This window comes from Pan troglodytes, chromosome 16, assembly GCF_028858775.2.
Source record: "Pan troglodytes isolate AG18354 chromosome 16, NHGRI_mPanTro3-v2.0_pri, whole genome shotgun sequence".
NCBI lineage: Eukaryota > Metazoa > Chordata > Mammalia > Primates > Hominidae > Pan > Pan troglodytes.
In genome coordinates this window covers 91,971,647-91,989,212 of record NC_072414.2, presented here as the reverse complement: position 1 = coordinate 91,989,212, position 17,566 = coordinate 91,971,647, and the positions used below count along the sequence as shown (strand labels likewise).

The following is a 17,566-nucleotide window of genomic DNA, read 5'->3' as shown; positions in this document are numbered from 1 at the left end:
CCAGCCTGCTTCTGCAGGATGCCCTGATGGTAGTGATTGTTACAAAGCGCAGCTGAGCAGGGCCTCAGAGCCAAGCTCTGACAAAAACAACGTCCTCTCCCCGTCTCACTCCTTAAATCACCAGGCCTGCTGCCTAGAGATTTCACAAGGATGTCCCAAATTCACTGCTATGTAGTCTCAGGCTTGGAACACTCCCACGACCCCCTTCTCACCCCCTTCACTTTATATTCCTGGCTCTGCTCCCTGTCTTCTGCAGCTAGTTTATTCACTGTCCAAAAATACTGGCAAGAGAGTCCCCCCACACACAATTATTTTTTTTAGTCTTGGTCTTCACAGCTCTTGGAGTTTTTATTTTTTGCTAGCTGACGTGGAAGCCTTAGGGACCATCGGTGTTTCCAAAGCGACTTCCTAGGCCCGTCCTTTCCTGCTATAATTTATGTTGCTGTTGGTGGGAGTTACGTCAGAAGACTGCAGGGTAGAAAATGCATCTCTAATTTACCTTCTGTTACCCCTCGACAGTTTGTGTGTGGGGAAGAGCTGGGGAGGGAGGGGAGAGGAAGGCTCAGATGCACTTGTATGAAAAGCCAGCTGCATCCCAGCAGGTGCAGCAGGGGCAGGAGAGTGGAGTGCAGAGCTGGGACACAGCAGGGTCACCATGAGGTGCAGCCCACATGCACCAGAAAGGGAGAGGAAGGCAGCTAGCCTGCTAAGACGGCAGGAGGACGGCTGGTGTAAGGTTATGTGCCTGTAACTGGTTTTTGCTTCCACAGTGAAACCCCATCTATGTGCTTTCCATGTGCCAGCGATCTGGCATTCATATGGATAATTTTTAAAAATTTAAGTATTCTACACTGAAGCATAAGTTACATGTGTTACTTGGACACCTTTCAGAGGAGGCCTTAAAACTGGGATGTCTGCTGCCCTGAGGGTGCGTTAGCAGCTCGCAGCACTTCTGAAACCCTATGGCTTTGCCCTGCTCTCTTCTCAGAGCTCACAGAGCCAGGGGCCGCCAGGGCAGGGACCAGAACTGCCAGGTTTGTACGGAGCGTCCTGTGTCTCTGGATGGTGAAGCTGGTCCGAACTGCTGTTGTGACTTTATCTTCTGGTCTGTCTTCATTTAATACAGCAAACCTGAAAATAAAAAGTGGCATCTTTCTCTTCCAGCCTGTCTTGATTCTACCTGTCCATCTACTCTCAAAGAAAGGGGCAGATGTTCTGCCATGTGATCCTGTTGATCTCAGCAAACCTTTGCTGCTTCTCTGCTCTGTGCTTGTGTCTATCAAGGCCCCGAGGACTCCACTTCAGCAGGAGACGGTCCTTGTTCTGCAGGCGCTTGGGAAATGTGGGGGTAGAGCTCACCTTTCTCTCCACGCCTTCAGTTTCTCACCAAAGCCTCTCTACCTTACTCTTTTGCTTATTTTTAAACAAACTTATGAAGGTAGAGTATACAAAGAAGCACAGCTCCGTGCACAGTATTGCTCATCACGGTCGAGCATGTGTGTTGGGGCGCACGTGCAGGTATATGTCAGTACAGTAGGAGGGCAGTCGCTGGCCCCTGGGGCGCGCATGTGTGACCACATAACAGCTGCCAGCTTTGCAGAATGGCCGTGCCATCTCCATTGCCGTGGCTGGGGTGGCTTTCTACTTGCCCCATGTCCTCACTGACACCGGTGTTGTCAGTAATTCTCTCTGGTTTTGGCCATTCTGATGCGTGTGTAGCAGTATCTGGCTGGGGAATTGGTGCTTTCCTCATCAACAGTGAGGCTGAAGTTCTGTTTCCTTATTTGCCATTTGGATATCCTTTTCTTGTGAAGTACCCATGCAAGCCATTTGGTTTTGTATCTAAGCTTCTATTTTATTCATGTTTAGGAGTCCTAGAACAGGCCTGGCACAGTGGCTTATGCCTATAATCCCAGCAGTTTGGGAGGCCAAGGCACGTGGATCACCTGAGGCTAGGAGTTCATGACTAGCCTGGCCAGCATGGTGAGACCCCATCTCTACTAAAAATACAAAAAAAATTAGCCGGTCATGGTGGCGCACACCTGTAATCTTAGCTACTCAGGAGGCTGACCCACAAGAATCACTTGAACCCAGGAGGCAGAGGTTATAGTGAGCCGAGATCTTACCACTGCACTCCAGCCTGGACGACAGAGCAAGACTCTGTCCAAAAAAAAAAAAAGTCCTAGAACAGAAAAACTAGAAACTATTGATTGATAGTAAAAATTCAAATTAAAAAACCCATCACACCCCGATGACTGGTCAGTGAGTCAGACTGTCCTTCAGGCCTCGTGGTGGCCGATGGGCAGCCCCTCCCAGAGGCAGAGGCAGGGCGCCTGTTCCTGCTGGGTCCAGAAGCTCTTGCACGCTACATTTCTTCTCTCCACCTCTTGCTCGTCAGCCAAGTGGTTATGTCACCTGTTGGAGCGTTGATTTCCTCACCCAAAGGGTGCAGTCAGGAGCACCTTCTGATTCTGTGTGTGGATTTAGTGAAGTAATGGTTAGAAGGGCCAGCCAAATGGGAGCCCTCTGGGCGTGTCGGCTGTTTTATGATCACTGTTTATGTGAAAGTGCCTCTTGCCTTGAAGTTTCTTCCCGGTCCTCAGGGATCAGTCCTCATTTCAGGATGAGATTGCAACTTGTTGGCTGTCCCCTGGAGGCCTCATGGGACCTTGGAGCCTTGTTGCCCGGTAGGGCTGCGCCTTCCTGCCCTCACAGGAGAGGCTGAGGGAAAGACCGGACCCACCTTCAGCTCCTGGGAAGGGATAACTCTATCACGAATCTCTTATATTAACTGTTCTTTATTTTAGCCCTGTCAAGCTGGCTTTCTGTCGTTTTAGTCTCCCTAGTTGTGTTTTGTTTTTCTCCTTACTGCGTAGCTCAGAGCAACTTCCAGAGTGAGTAAGAGCCCTGCCCTCTGCTCCTGAGACTGTGTGAGGGTGGTCTCTCCAGTTGCTTTTGGGGATTTGGTCCCCTGCTGCACTCGCTGGCCCCGCACACTGTCTCCTGAAGCCCCCGTGTCCACACAATTCAGGCTTTATCCACCCAGCCCAGTGTGGGGTCCTTGGGAAAGTTGGGGCCTCCTTTGAGTCCTCCCCCAGAACTTCTGTCAGGTAGCCATCTGTGGAAACTGCCAGCCACACCCTCCCCCACAAGGATTCTCCTTCTGTCTTCTCTATGCCGCAGAGGGAGGGTGCCTCTTTCTGTTGTCTCAGGACCAAGGTACAGTTGACTCCTGAACAACATGGGTTTGAACTGTGCAGGTCCACTTACACATGCGTTTTTCTGTCTCTGCTGCTCCTGAGACAGCAGGACCAACTCCTCCTCTTTCTCAGCCAACTCAATGTGGAGACGATGAGGAGGAAGGCCTTTATGATGATCCACTTCCACTTCATGAGTAGGAAGTATATTTTCTCTTCCTTGTGATTTTCTTAATAACCTTTTCTCTAGCTGACTTTACTGTAAGAATATAGTATAAAACACATATAACCTACAAAACATGTTAATTATGTGATCAACAAGACTTCCAGTTGGTAATAGGCTATTAATAGTTAATTTTGGGGGTGTTAAAAGTTATATGTGGATTTTCTGCTACATGTGAGGGGTCAGCATTTCTAACCCCCACATTGTTCAGAGGTCAGCTGCACATGCAGGAGGCCCGCACTGATGTGACCGTAGAGGCCCTGTGTTATAGAGACAGTCATAAAAAATGAAGGACCGCAAGTGGGGTCCTGCCGCATAGCAATTGGGGATTATTTAGGTAGCAAATTGTGTACCTAGTGGATGACTTCTCTCCTTTCTCATGTCGTTCAAAATAATGACTTAAAACTGAAGAAAGTCAGTTCCTGTGGTCATATTTTTAAATCAGGGAAAGTTCAAGGAAATATTAGCTATAACAGGTGGTTGGAGTAATGCGAACTTACTAAGAGGTAAAGAGAACTCTAAAGAATACAGGAAGAGCAGATGCAGGTAGCATCCTGTGTCTTTAGGTCTGAGGCAGAGCACCCAAGGAAGAAACAAATCTGTATGACAGTGACTCACACACAGCTACTGTGAAGGACATACAGTAGCTGCTACCACAGTTTTGTCCAGGGATGAAATTCCTTGGACCTTGTTAGAGAGGGTGCAACTGGGGCCCACTGAATGAGGGAGAGGCTTGTAGAGGTTCTGTACTGGTGGAACTCTCTGGGAAGCCACACTTAAGATGTCAGGGAAAGGTTCCAAGGGAAGAAACTGCATCTCCAACCAGAATAGGAATCTATCCAAAAAGTTGGTGTGCTTGGAAGCTACCCACTGGAGTACAGGAGAATGCTGTCCACAGGGAGGTGGAATGCATCACAGGCCGCTGAAGAAGCATGCTGAGAGAAGCCACATACCAGGACCAGGGAGAAAAGCCTGTTCCTCCTGCATTCAGGTTTCATCTAGTATCCTTTCGTTTGAACTTGAAGGACTCCCGTTAGCATTTATTGTAATGCAGGTCTAGTGGTAACAAACTTTCTCCATTTTTTGTTTATCTGGGAATGTGTTAATTTTCACCTTGATTTTTGAGGGACAGTTACATGGATATAGAGTTCTTGCTTGACAGTTCTGTTCTTAGGCACTTTAAGTATATAAGCACATTTCTTTTTGGCCTTCAAGGTTTCTGGTGAGAAATTGGCTAATAATCTTGTTGACGATCCCTTGTATGGGATATGTCACTTCTCTCTTGGTGCTTTCAAGATTCTCTCTTTGTCTTTTGGCAGTTTAATTACAATGTGTCTTAGTATGGGTCCTTGTATCCTACTTGGAATTTCTCGAGCTTCTTGGATTTATAGAGTCACGTCTTTCTTTACATTCAGTAAGCTTCAGCCATTATTTCTTCAAATCATCTCTTAACCCTTTCTCTCTTTTTTCTCCTGAGACTCGCTTAGTACCTACATTGATCCACTCGATGGTGTCCCACAGATATGTCTGCTTACTTTTCTATATTTTTTTCTTTTTACTTCTCAGACTCAGCAATTTCAATTGTCCTATATTCAAGTTTGCTAATTCTTTCTTCTGCCTGCTAAAATCTTCTCTGAACTGGTGGATTTTTCATTTCAGTTCTTATACTTTTCAATTCCAAAATTTATCTTTGTTTCCTTAACTTCCATATCTTTATTGATATTCTCATTTTGTTTATAGATTGTCTTCCTGTCTTTATCTGTGCCTTCATTTGGTTCCTGAGCATTTTTAAGACAGTTGTTTTAAAGTATTTGTCTAGCAAGGCCAACATCTGGGTTTCCTCAGGGACAGGCTCTGCCAATACATTTTGTTCTTTTTGAATGAACCATACTTTCTGTTTCTTTGTATGCCTTGTGATGTTTTCATTAAAAACTAGACATTCAAATCTTAGAATGCAGTAACTCTAGAAATAGATTCTACCCCTTCCCCAGGGTGTTTGGTTTGGTTTTGTTTTATGATTTAGTGGTATCTCTGGATCAGGAATCAACCTGAAGTGAAAGCTGAAGGTCTTATGAGGTCTTTTTTGAACCTGTATCTTTTCCTAGCCATTGCTGGTGGCTTTCTAAGTTCTTCTAGATGAAGTTGCTTTTAAATGTCTTTGTGCCTAAATGTCTGGCTCCTAAAAGGAAAAAGGAAGGAAATCCCCTGGAAGCCACTTCACCTGGTGGAGGTTACAGCAATGTCAGCCATCTTCTGCATCTGCACCTTAACAACTGCAAGTAGCAATCAACAGTCAGAACACAGAAACCAGATATTTGGAAGATAAGGTTCTTACTGCTCACCCTGACTCCAGAAAGTTGCAACAGGAGCACAGACATAGCTGCCTGCCTTGTGGATGAAGGATGGGCAGTAACTGTTACCACACTAAAGGCTGAAATTGAGCAAAATTAACTGAAATTGACCTGGCTTTCCCCTGGAAGCTGCAAGCCTTCAAGTAGACTGCAGAGTTTCAAAATAGTTTCTTCAGGTAGTTTTTGCCAGTGTGAGTATTGTCTGGATGGAGAACTGGATTCCTGCTGCTTCCTCCTCAGCTCTCTTCCTGACATCATTCCCTCTGTTGGTCATTTTAAGATCAGCTCTGATAATATAGTTCATGTCAGTCTAGTGCTTATTGGAGACCCTCCTGTGCAATGCTCTCTGCTGAGAACACAGAACCCAGATATTTGGAAGATGAGATGCTTCCAGATAAGAGGAACAGGAGGAAGACAGCTCTCCATTTCATAAGGTTGGTGGTAAGCAGCATAGCAGATACCCAAACAAGATGTGGAGATGCTCCAGGTAGGAAGGAAAAATAGGGTGGAGGTGGCCTCAAAGATCGACAGAGGGTTAGGAGGTGGGAAGTGGGGATTACGGGGCCTGTGAGCTAGATAAGGGGCCGCATAGAGACTGCCTGTTGGAGAAGTTGTCAGGGAGAAGCAGCAGAAGCAGATGTGGAGGGAGGTGTGCCGAGGCACGTGTGGTATCCCATGTGCTCCGCCTCCAGACCCACTTGCTTCTGGATCCAGTTCTCTTACATCATATCACATCATATCTCCTCTCCACCTCCTCACTGTCAGGGGTGAAGGTAATTGTTGTATGCGGGTTAGGCAGATGTAAAACTGGAGAAATCAGCTACTGGAAAGGGAGGAAACTGAAGTGTAAAAGGAAGCTCGATAACCACTCAGGAAGTTAATCACGATGTTCACCAATCACAGTCTATACTCAAGTGTGTAGGAAATGTAGCTTTCTTTATTCTTCTACGAACCCACCTAATTTGTATTTCTTTACTCCCTTCCAGTCCGTGTTTTGTTCCTCATGACTTCGTGTCTGCCCTGCTTTCCCTTAGTCTGCATGTAAGTTCCGCGAGGAGCATCTGGTCCTTGTGTCGTCCGGTTCCTTAGTTTCCTGGGGCTGCCATAACAAAGGACCCCCAACCAGGCGGCTTCAACAACCAAAAGTTATTGTCGTACAGTCCTGGAGGCTGGAAGTCCAAATCAGGGTGTCAACAGGGTTGGTTTCTCCTGAGCACTGTGAGGGAGAATCTGTTCCAGGCCTCTCTCTCAGCTTCTGGTGGCTTGCTGACAATGTTTGGCATTCTTTGTGTGTCTCTCTGCCTGTCTCTCTCTCTCTGTGTGTGTGTGTGTGTGTGTGTGTGTGTATCTCCAGATGTCCCCTTTTCATAAGGACACTTCATATTGCATTAGGGGCTCAACCTACTCTAGTATAGCCTCATTTTGACTAATTTTGTCTGTGCCCTGTTGGCCCTGTTTCCAAATCGGGTTGCACTCTGAGGCACTAGAGGTTAGGACTTCTGCATAGAGTTTTGTGGGGGCCCAGTTCAGCTTGAAACGTTGTGCCATGCTGCATCTGCTGCCTCACTCGTTCCTTCTCTGGTGCCCGCTCGTGGGGACTCACTTATTGCCAGGGTGATGTTTCTCCTACTGATCCATGTGGCTCTTGGGGGCCAGCCCTTCTGTGCTCCTTCCATGCAGTGTTCCATGGCACAGGATTTGATTCATTCTGTCTGCCAATGGTACCTGGCCCAGGCTGCCTGGGGAGGCTGTCTGAGGCCCCTTCTGCCTAAACACACCATGCAGTCATTTCTCTGGAACTGATGCCTCCCTTGCCTTCTAGACAGGAAGCAGAACACAAGGCCCCTCTGTTCTCAGATTCCATAAACCTTCTAGAGGGTTAGCCGTTGCCTAACTGGAAGACCAGCAGAGCTCAAGGCCCCACTATGGGGCCACCAGTAGGTTTAATCTCTCCAGATCTCTTCTTCTCCTGGGGGAGGGAACTGTTTTCTAGTGTATATGAGGTAGACAGAAGTATGAAAGGGGCCTTTCTCCTCAGGATATTTTCTCCAAGACAACTGGGTAGACCAGGAGTTGGCAAAAGTAAGGCTCGTGGGCCAAATCTGGCTTACCACCAGGTGTTTATAAAGTTTTATTGGGACACAGCCATGCCTGTTCTTTTACATGTTATCTCTAGCTGCTTTTGTGCTACAGTGGCAGTTGAGTGATTGGAGACTATTTGGCCCACAAAACCAAAAATATTTACTATCTGGCCCTTCACAGAAACATGTTTTCAACCCCTGGTGTAGACCTTTATAACACAAAAGCCCAAAGGCTTCTGCCCTCTTCTGCTGTTATATCTCTCCCCTAAAGCACCAGTCCCAGGGTGGTCTTGCTCTCTGAACATGAAAAATGGCAAAGGAAGAAAAAAAAATACACAACACGAAATGGCTAATGTGTCCAGATGACATTTGGCCAACAGGTGTGTGTGATTTGTGGAAATTCATTGAGCAGAACTGTTCGGATGTGTGCCCTTTTCTTTCTTTCATAGACTGAATTTCAATAAAAAGTGCGAGGGGTGGGAGTGGATAAGAAATCTTATTCCATCATGATGACCTTGACATCATGGAAACGAATGGAACCACTGAGGTTGCCCAGGTTGTCAAGGACACCCTGGGGCCTTGCAGAAGCACAGGGCAGAGCCATGCTTTGCCAGCCAGGCCCTCACACGTGTGGACTTGGCCAGTGAACACAGTCTGGAACTCCAGAATGGCTTAAAACCCCAGCCTCAGCACAGAGCATCTAGGATCCAAGACCATAGCATTGACCATGTGTGGTCTCACACCTGCCCAGGTAAAGGTAGCACAGCCCGGATCTAACTGGTCTCCACTCAAAGCCCATGAGCAGTGAACTTGTTGTTCTTATTCTTTTCATTATAAAGTAAACGAGCTATGTATTTACTCATCCTGAAACTTAACCTCCAGAGTATACCTGGGGGGCATTTTAAGGTCTTCATTTCAGAGAAGACCCCTGCAGAACACACACACACCCTCTCCAGAAGTGTCCCTTGGGTTTTCAGTGTTACCCGTGGCCAAATTTTAAGTTCAGATGAAGGACGCAATGTGTGGATCTTGCCAAACTCATACTCACTGCCTTCTTTTTCCATATGACCTTGATTTGCAGTTCTCAGATGCACCTTTCAGAGGGCTCACTTAAACATGCCGGCAGTGTGGGTCTGGGATTGTGGGCATTTGGTCTGTAACAGCAGAGAGGGGGTGGCTTTGGAAACCTTGCCCTGCCCCCTTCCCCTCCTCCTCCTGGCAAGAGAGATGGAAACAGCTCTCCTGCCCTTCGGTCACACCACCTGGTTAACGCAGACCTTCTTCTTCCTTCTAGCCCTGGGCCTGGAGGCACACACTGCCCGGGTGCCAGTGTAGAACATGCGGTCTGCGAGAACCTGCCCTGCCCCAAGGGTCTGCCCAGCTTCCGGGACCAGCAGTGCCAGGCACACGACCGGCTGAGCCCCAAGAAAAAAGGCCTGCTGACAGCCGTGGTGGTTGACGGTAAAGGCATATGGCATGTCCTTGCATGGCAGCCTCCTGTCCTCCCCTAGGAACATAAAAACTACCTAGGGAAGCCGGGGGGCATCCCTTTCCCAAACCAACCCAGCAAGACACTCCAGTCCTCTGCCCAGCTCAGCTGTGGCCCAACTTTGTAAGTTGTGGGGTTGACCTTGAATGACCCAGCTCTCTGAGATGTTCCAACTGCAGCTGTTGAAGCAGGCAGCAGGCCAGGTGCATCCTGCAACCCCATTTGTAGCGAGGAGGCTGTGCTGGCATCCTGCCCCTGGCGCCATGTGTGGAGGGACCCAGGACGAGCTGAGGAGACCAAGGAGCTTTACAGGGGCATCCCGGTGTGCTGGTGCGGCTGCTCTCTGGCTTTCCAATGTGGATGATCCCTGTATTGCTTCTCTTGGTTTATTTGGAATTGGCTCTTAATCCTTGGCTAGGATGTTGGGGGACATTTTGAGAATCGTTTACAACTTAGGAAAGATGATAATAAGCACAGGTCCCATTTTCTTTCCAAGAGCTTTCTCCTGAATCAAGAGGCTCTGCCCCATTGGGCCACTGCAAGCATTTCCAGTAGCTGATGAAGTTCTAGGTGGTGTGTCATGTATACATTTGTAATGTCTGCTTAATTAATGTCCTTAATAGATGAGGACACCCCAGGACCCGCTTCAGGGTTGTTGGGTTTGTTTTTTTTTGCCTAAAACTGTTCTTCTTTAGGAAACAAGACTCTGTGCTATAATGATGACATATGAACCCGTTTATCGATATGTCATGTACAAGACACAAGTTAGCTCTACATACATCGTCTCATTTAATACGCAAAACAAGCTGTGCAGAAGATGAGAGGGAATAAGGTTACAGGACGCCTCTAAGCACCTGCAGCTGACAAGAGGCCAGGGCGGGAGCTGACCTCACTTCCAGAGCAGTTGACTCACAGAAAATAAGCAGCTATTGCCTGGCTGCCAACACTTGAAGAAGACAGACCGCATGACTTCATGGGTGTGGAGTGAGAGAGCTTGAAGAAGAACTCAGGAAACTGGGCCTGATTTTTAGCCTCAGAAGTGTTTTGCAGAAGAATGAAGTTCTGATGCCAGGTCTTATGTTTCTTCCCTGTGATAGGAAGAGCCTTTGAAATCTGCATTCGGCGTTCTGCTGTCGCAAGTTCAGGTGTGCGTAGCTGTGTGAAGGTGGGCCCGGGCATCTCTGGAATAGCAGCCTCAGATCTGCAGCTTTTAGTCTAACAGCCTGAGCCATCCTCTTTGAGCTGACTCGTAGAGCAACATGTGATGCTCTAAATTGTAGCAGATAACACCAGCCCACTCAGATGAGGACTCATTTGAAAGTATTGGGGAGCCCCCTCATTGTCCTTTTTTAAAAAGAACACCACCTTTGGGGACCGCGTAATGTAGCTGCGCCATCAGCTCGCCAGCAGAATTCAAGAGAAACACGGCCTTTGCACCCTGAATTTTCCCTGCAGATGAGGGAGAGGGGAGACCTGCCCTCCTAGAAGGAATGAGTGCGGCTGGAGCCGTGCAGTTGCACACAGGCCTTTGCCTCTCTCCGCCTGGCTGTGAGTCGGATGCAGGAGGTGGCAGGAGGCTTCCCGCTGTGTCAGGCACACGCAGACCCCTAATTGGAAGCGAGAGAGCTGCCATTTGGTTCTCATGAGAACCAGCCTTGAATCCGAGCCTTCAGCTTTCCCCGGCATGCCAGATAAAGATGCTTTTAGACGTCTTTACTGTCCACTCCCACTTTGCAGGAGCAAGAAGAGGTCAGGTCTGGGACAGATTCACGCTCTTCAAATTTCATCTCAACTTCGTGCCCCAAGTTGTTCTTTCCTTGGTTGCCTGCTTCAGTTTTCAATGCTCCCGTCTTATTTATTCAGCACAGAAATCCCACTGAAATGTCTGTGTTTCCACAGATTTCTCCAAGTCCAGATTAAACTTCTGTTTTCCTTCTGACCGCCTTTGGATGGCTGGACTCTTTCGTTGCCTTATCACCACAGTGGCTGGGACTTGAGTCTGCCCAGATCCTCCACCCAGGAAGCCTTGCGGTGTGGCTCTTTGGGGGGCCGCTTGGATTGGGAATGTGACCTTTCACCCACTTCCTTTCTGTTTCTCTCTGCCTAAGTCCTAAGTTATTGTCACTAGAGTGCCACCGCCTTTGATCTGAAAAGAGCAGCCCTGTTTGATGAGGACAGCTACCAGGCAGTAAGTATCTCGCGTTTGAAGGAGAGACCCCACGCTCGGGGCTTTGCACCGGTAGCTCGACACGTCCTGCTCTGGGGTAGAATCGCCCTGACTTCTTGCATCTGCAGTTTCATTTCTCTCAAATACCAACAGAAGCCAGCATTTTTAAAAGGAGCACTTCATCAAGGGTAAAAACAAAATAATAAATGGCCAATTTAGAAGGCAGGAGGGGAATACAGATTATAAGTGTTCCTCTGAAAACTCCATTTATAAGAGGCACAGTTCTAGCTGAGCCGTGATAGGAACGATTCCTGTGGTTGGGCTCCGGGCTCTTCTGAAGCCCATTATGACTGCCCTATTCATAGCATTGCTATCGCTGCGGAATTCTTTGGCGAGTGACGCACAGTTCAAAAGAAGGGAAGCTGTATTTTTGTTCTTTTTTTTCGTCTTCCATTTTTAAAAAAAAAAAAACAGAAGAAGAAAGAATTCTTGCAGAGGTAGATTTTCCAAGGGAGGATTCAGGACCACAAATCCATCCCCCCTCCAAAAGAAGACAAAGATCCTCCTTAGAAAATATTTCTAAGTGGAAAAGCCTTTAGACAGAAACCCATTGAGATGGGCCACTGCCAAACCCACCCCATTTCTGCTTTTCTCGTGGAATCTCATTGAAGTGGAAACCTTCAAGAGTTCAGTCCTCCTTGCCCAGGCCAGCAGGCCACGGGCCCACTGAAGTGTCGGAGAGCTTGGCAAAGGCTGCGTCTGGACGTGGCTGTGCGTTCCCAGCGCCTCCTGCCTGGCACGGCAGAACCCCCCAGGTCTGAGCCTCTGTGGGGATGAGGGGCGTGATGGTTAGGACTCTCTGACTACAGCTCCGCCAAGCCAGCTGGGGCTGCTTAATGAAAAGGAGGGAAGCTGTTGCAAAGCTGAAGATGTCAGGACCTTAGCTCTGTGGTCTTCGCAGCTTGCGTTTGGTAGTCACACCCCCGTGCACCCACTGCAGACTGGCTTTCTCAGAACTTGTCCGTGTGGAAGCTGGTAGGGTAGCCCACGGCACCTCTTATGTAAATCCACATCCCTTACCCAGATCCTTTTGGGCCACATACAGTTCAAGCTTCAGAGCATTTTATGTGTTCAAAAGGTAATGACAGTGCATCAACCAAATATTTGTATTGCTAGTGGGTTCCAGGAGAGCACCCCATAGTCAGTCTCGTGGGTCTGTCCACCAGGTGACCTCATTAAGGGGGATACTGACACTACCGAGAGCTCACATCAGTCCAGGCTGGTTTTGCTGCCAAATGTGTTTGCCACAAATGGAAGAGAACACTTACAGTTTTCAGAGCTTTTTGAATTTCTGAATTACATATAAGGGAGTGTAGCCTTCTTTGGGATCCATCAACCATGAGCAGACATGACCTCTCTGCATCTGAATTTCAGGACCGAGTTCCCAGGAAAGAGATGAGGAATGGGCCAGCTGTGGGCAGGTGCTCACTGCTGGTAAAATCCGCAGAGGCCTGTCTGCCGGGGACTGATGAGGGGGCCAGGGTGGGCAGCTTTGGGAACAGGAGTCTGAGTAGCCTCCTCAGCATGTGTCCCCCACAGAGGACCAGGGAGAACTTGGATGGGTGCTGTGATGAACTCAAAATAAAGCAATGTCCCCACCATGCTAAGACCTTCTAACTGCTGGCCTGGAGAGAGAGCAGAGAGACTGCTGAGAGCCACGAGTGTCTTCACTGCAGAGGAATGTTCCAAACCTCCAGCGGGCACATGTGACCACGTGGTTCCCAAGCTTCTGAGCCCATCTTCCCTGCCCTGCCTGTGACCTCCTCCAGCCAAGCAGAAGTCCTGATGCCAGGCAGGCCAGCAAGAAGCCAGACCGGCCCCAGGTTTTGCAGCTTCAGTCAGAATTCCATCTCAGCACACACCAGCCATGCAGGTGGCACGTTCCAAGCTTCCTTCCTTCAAGTGTGTGGTTGTATAACTTTTAAGAAAATGTGATCTTCTGTGCTGTTGGGGATGTAGGAGTGTTGATGCTGGGTGCAAAGCTGAATCCCACCACCTCATGTTATTTACTGGGGTCTTGTTCCTGGAGATTAATCTCCCACCTAAAGCAACCTGGAGGGAAATAGAGAATTTTGAGGGATTCTGAGCCTCCTCCTCACATTTTAAAAACCTTATCCTTTGGGAGATCATGCCATATAGTTTGCTAGAGATGTGGGTGCCCTGAATTCCAAGCAGAGGCCTCAAAGAGGAGATGGACAAATGGAGAGTTCTGGCTGAGCAGGGAAGGGAAGCCCCACCTCTAGACTCTGTTCTGGAGCCTGAGTGTCCCCAGCTGTCCAAGCTGTGGAGGGCAGTGTCTGCAGGTGAGAGCTGCATGCAGGTGGAGCTGAGCATTCCTTCCTGCAAGGCTCATGGCCAGCATCCCTCCAGCTGAGGTTGGCCTTCCTGCTTTGCAGAGTCCGCATTTCTCTGCTCACCCTAAAGAGTCCAGATAAAAAGCCTTCATCCCTTTGAAGTCTGGCCTTTCTAACTTGCCTCAAAACAGCCTCTGCTTTTCTACCCAAGTCCCACTTCCACTTCTACTCGAATCAGAGGATACACTCGGAAGCCAGAAACATGCGTGAAACTGGTGGTTTGTTTGTAGCAATGCCACTTTGCTCTTGGTAATTTTGGCCCTAGGAGTTCTCAGTTTAGAGAGGAAATTGCGATGATGGAAAAAGAAGCAGGCTGGAGCCAAGAGGCCGGGGTGTGGCCCTGCCAACTGCAGACAGTTGAGCACTTCCTGTGAGCCCTGTGTGCATGTCTGTATAATGGAACAGTGACAGCACCCACCTGAAATGAATAGATAACTACTTAGCATGCTGCCTGGAACACAGTGGTAGTAAATATCATTTATGATTTCATCATCCTTACTACTGCAGCTGTTGAGCAAATCACCTCAAAGCTCAATTACTCCCAGTACTGAGTCAACATTTCAGTGTAAAGGTAATTAAAATCCAGTTTCAAACCACTTCAGCCAAGGGACCCTTGCTTTTAACGAAACAGTAGAGGCAGCCCAGCGTGTGGAGTAGACTCCACGCTGGGGGCTGTGTTGCTGTATTTCTCCCACCAGCTCCGCAAGATGCTTGGGGAACCTCAGGGCCCCAGAGGGTACCTCAGTGACCCTGTCAAGCAAGCTCCCTCGAGCTAATCTCAGTATATGTCTCATCTTCCAGAGTTCTCCTTCCACCAGCCACCTCCTGAGGTCCTTCCCTGCAAGTGGAAGGACAGCTGCCCCTTGCCTGCCAGCACAGGAAATGAGTCATTCCTTCCAGGCTGCACCCAGCCCTCCGACAGCTCCCATTGGACCTGAAACATGTGGCCTCACCCTGGGTTTGCTGTACACTTGTCCATGAGCCCACTGGGGCCTTCAGAAGCAAACATCACGTGTCTGTCTTTCCCCGGAAGTGCCCCCCAGAGTGCCTTGTGTGAGGGAGGGGTCAGTCCCTGCTTGGTGAATGGATACATGGTGAGGCATCATTACTCCCCTGACCTGGGAAGCTTCAGATCTCCAGTCTTCTCGTGGGCAGATGTTTTCCCCCACAGCTAACTGGAAGAAATGAGGGAAGCATTTCCACCACACTCCTGGAGCTTCTTTCCAGCGCTGTAAGACAAGATTTCCTGTGGAGCCTGGTGAGAAGCAGACTTCGTGGGACAGGAGGCCTGGAAGGTGACTGAACACAGGGGTGGTTTAGTCCTCCAGTCACGAGACAGCACGTCTGCTCTGACAAGAACTCTGCAGGTGGGATGCCAAGGTCCTCCGAGGCCAGGTCGGCTCAGAAGCCTCTCTCTGTCCCTGCTCTTGCTGGCCCGGGGCCGCCAGAAGGACCCACTGATCAGGGAGGCCTGGTGGAGAAGACAAAGAGCAGCAAGGAGGATGAAGGTCTTTGACTCTCGCCCTGTGCCAAGTAACCACATAGATGGCATTAGGGTGAGGTGACAGAGAGAGAGGAGAAAAATGCATTCCTCTTGCTCAGTTACTTACAGAAGAACAAAATCTATTCAAGCTGTTTGTTCAAAAATATATACTGAGTCTTGTGGGGTGCGGTGGCTCACTCCTATAATCCCAGCACTTTGGGAGGCCGAGGCAGGCAAGTCACAAGGTCAGGAGATCGAGACCACCCTGGCTAACACGGTGAAACGGTGTCTACTAAAAATACAAAAAATTAGCCAGGCATGGTGGTGGGTGCCTGTAGTCCCAGCTACTTGGGAGGCTGAGGCAGGAGAATGGCACGAACTCAGGAGGCGGAGTTTGCATTGAGCTGAGATCGCGCCACTGCACTCTAGCCTGGGCAACAGAGCGAGACTCTGTCTCAAAAAAAAATATATATATATATTATGTATAATATATATATAATATATATATTATATATATGTATAATATATATATAATATATATATTATATATGTATAATATATATATTATATATATATTATATATATGTATAATATATATATAATATATATATATTATATATATGTATAATATATATAATATATATATTATATATATGTATAATATATATATAATATATATATATTATATATGTATAATATATATAATATATATATTATATATATGTATAATATATATATAATATATATATTATATATATGTATAATATATATATAATATATATATTATATATATGTATAATATATATATAATATATATAATATATATATATTATACATATGTATAATATATATAATATATATATTATACATATGTATAATATATATATTATGTATATATTATATATATGTATAATATATATATTATGTATATATTATATATATGTATAATATATATATTATGTATATATATATAATATATATACATGTATATAATATATATATGTATAATATATATATATATTATATATATTATACATATATATAATATATATATTATATATATATTATACATATATATAATATATATATTATATATATATTATACATATATATAATATATATATATTATATATATATTATACATATATATAATATATATATATTATATATATATTATACATATATAATATATATATATTATATATATATTATACATATATAATATATATATATTATATATATTATACATATATATATTATACATATATATATTATATACATGTATATATATTATATATATATAATATATATATTATACATATATAATATATATAATATATATATTATACATATATATAATATATATATAATATATATAATATATATATAATACATATATATAATATATATGTATTATATATAATATATATATAATATATATAATATATATATGTGTGTGTATTCTTATATATAAATTTATATAGATATATAAAAATATATACTGATACATATATATATCAGTATATAAACATATATATACATACTGAGTCTTTTTGTGAGCCAGGTCCTGGGCCCACTGTGGGGACAGAAAAATGAAAGCTTAAGTCCCCTGCCCTCTAAGAGCTCACAGACCCAGCATAATCTGAAGATGATTAAAACATCCCTTTCACCCTCTTTTAGCGATGGGACCTGCCTTATAATAAATCCCTTCATGTATGGGAGGTGCCCAAACAATTCTAGGACAACAGGCAGATGCTGTCGCTTTAATGGAGGTGTGTGCACAGTGCATGTGGAGATGCTGCTCCTGCCCCACCTCAATGCTGGCGTGAGGGAAGAGCTGCAGGGTGGAAGCTTCCAGGGCAGTAGAAGGCAAAGTGCCGCGAGGGATTTCCAGGCAGAGAGCGCACACCGGGCAAAGGCTGGGGAGCTGGGCGCATTCTGGGAGGTCATGTGTTTTTAGGAGTAGGGGAAACCCAGGTTTCCATCCTGCCTGGGTGCACGTGCGGCTCTTATAAGCTGTCCTAGCGGCCCACGTGTCCCCTTTGTACCTTATTCCCACTCAGTTTCTTCTGGGATCTCCGTACCCCAGAGCACAGCTCTGACTGTCACCCAGCAGCTAGGGGAGCACTGAAGCTCTTACCAAAGCTACTGTCATGGTGAC

At 46.2% G+C, this 17,566-nt stretch overlaps 1 protein-coding gene across 4 annotated transcripts in view; it reads left to right on the top strand.

Moving 5' to 3' along the window:
• The window catches only part of ADAMTS17 (ADAM metallopeptidase with thrombospondin type 1 motif 17), a 385,247-nt gene that overhangs the window by 227,437 nt on the left and 140,244 nt on the right, over positions 1 to 17,566 (top strand). For all 4 annotated transcript variants that reach the window (XM_024349376.3, XM_054667215.2, XM_024349375.3 and 1 more), the window contains exon 13: positions 9,147 to 9,313. In XM_024349376.3, the coding sequence (XP_024205144.2) occupies positions 9,147 to 9,313 (167 nt within the window). The remainder of the gene's footprint in view (positions 1 to 9,146; positions 9,314 to 17,566) is intronic.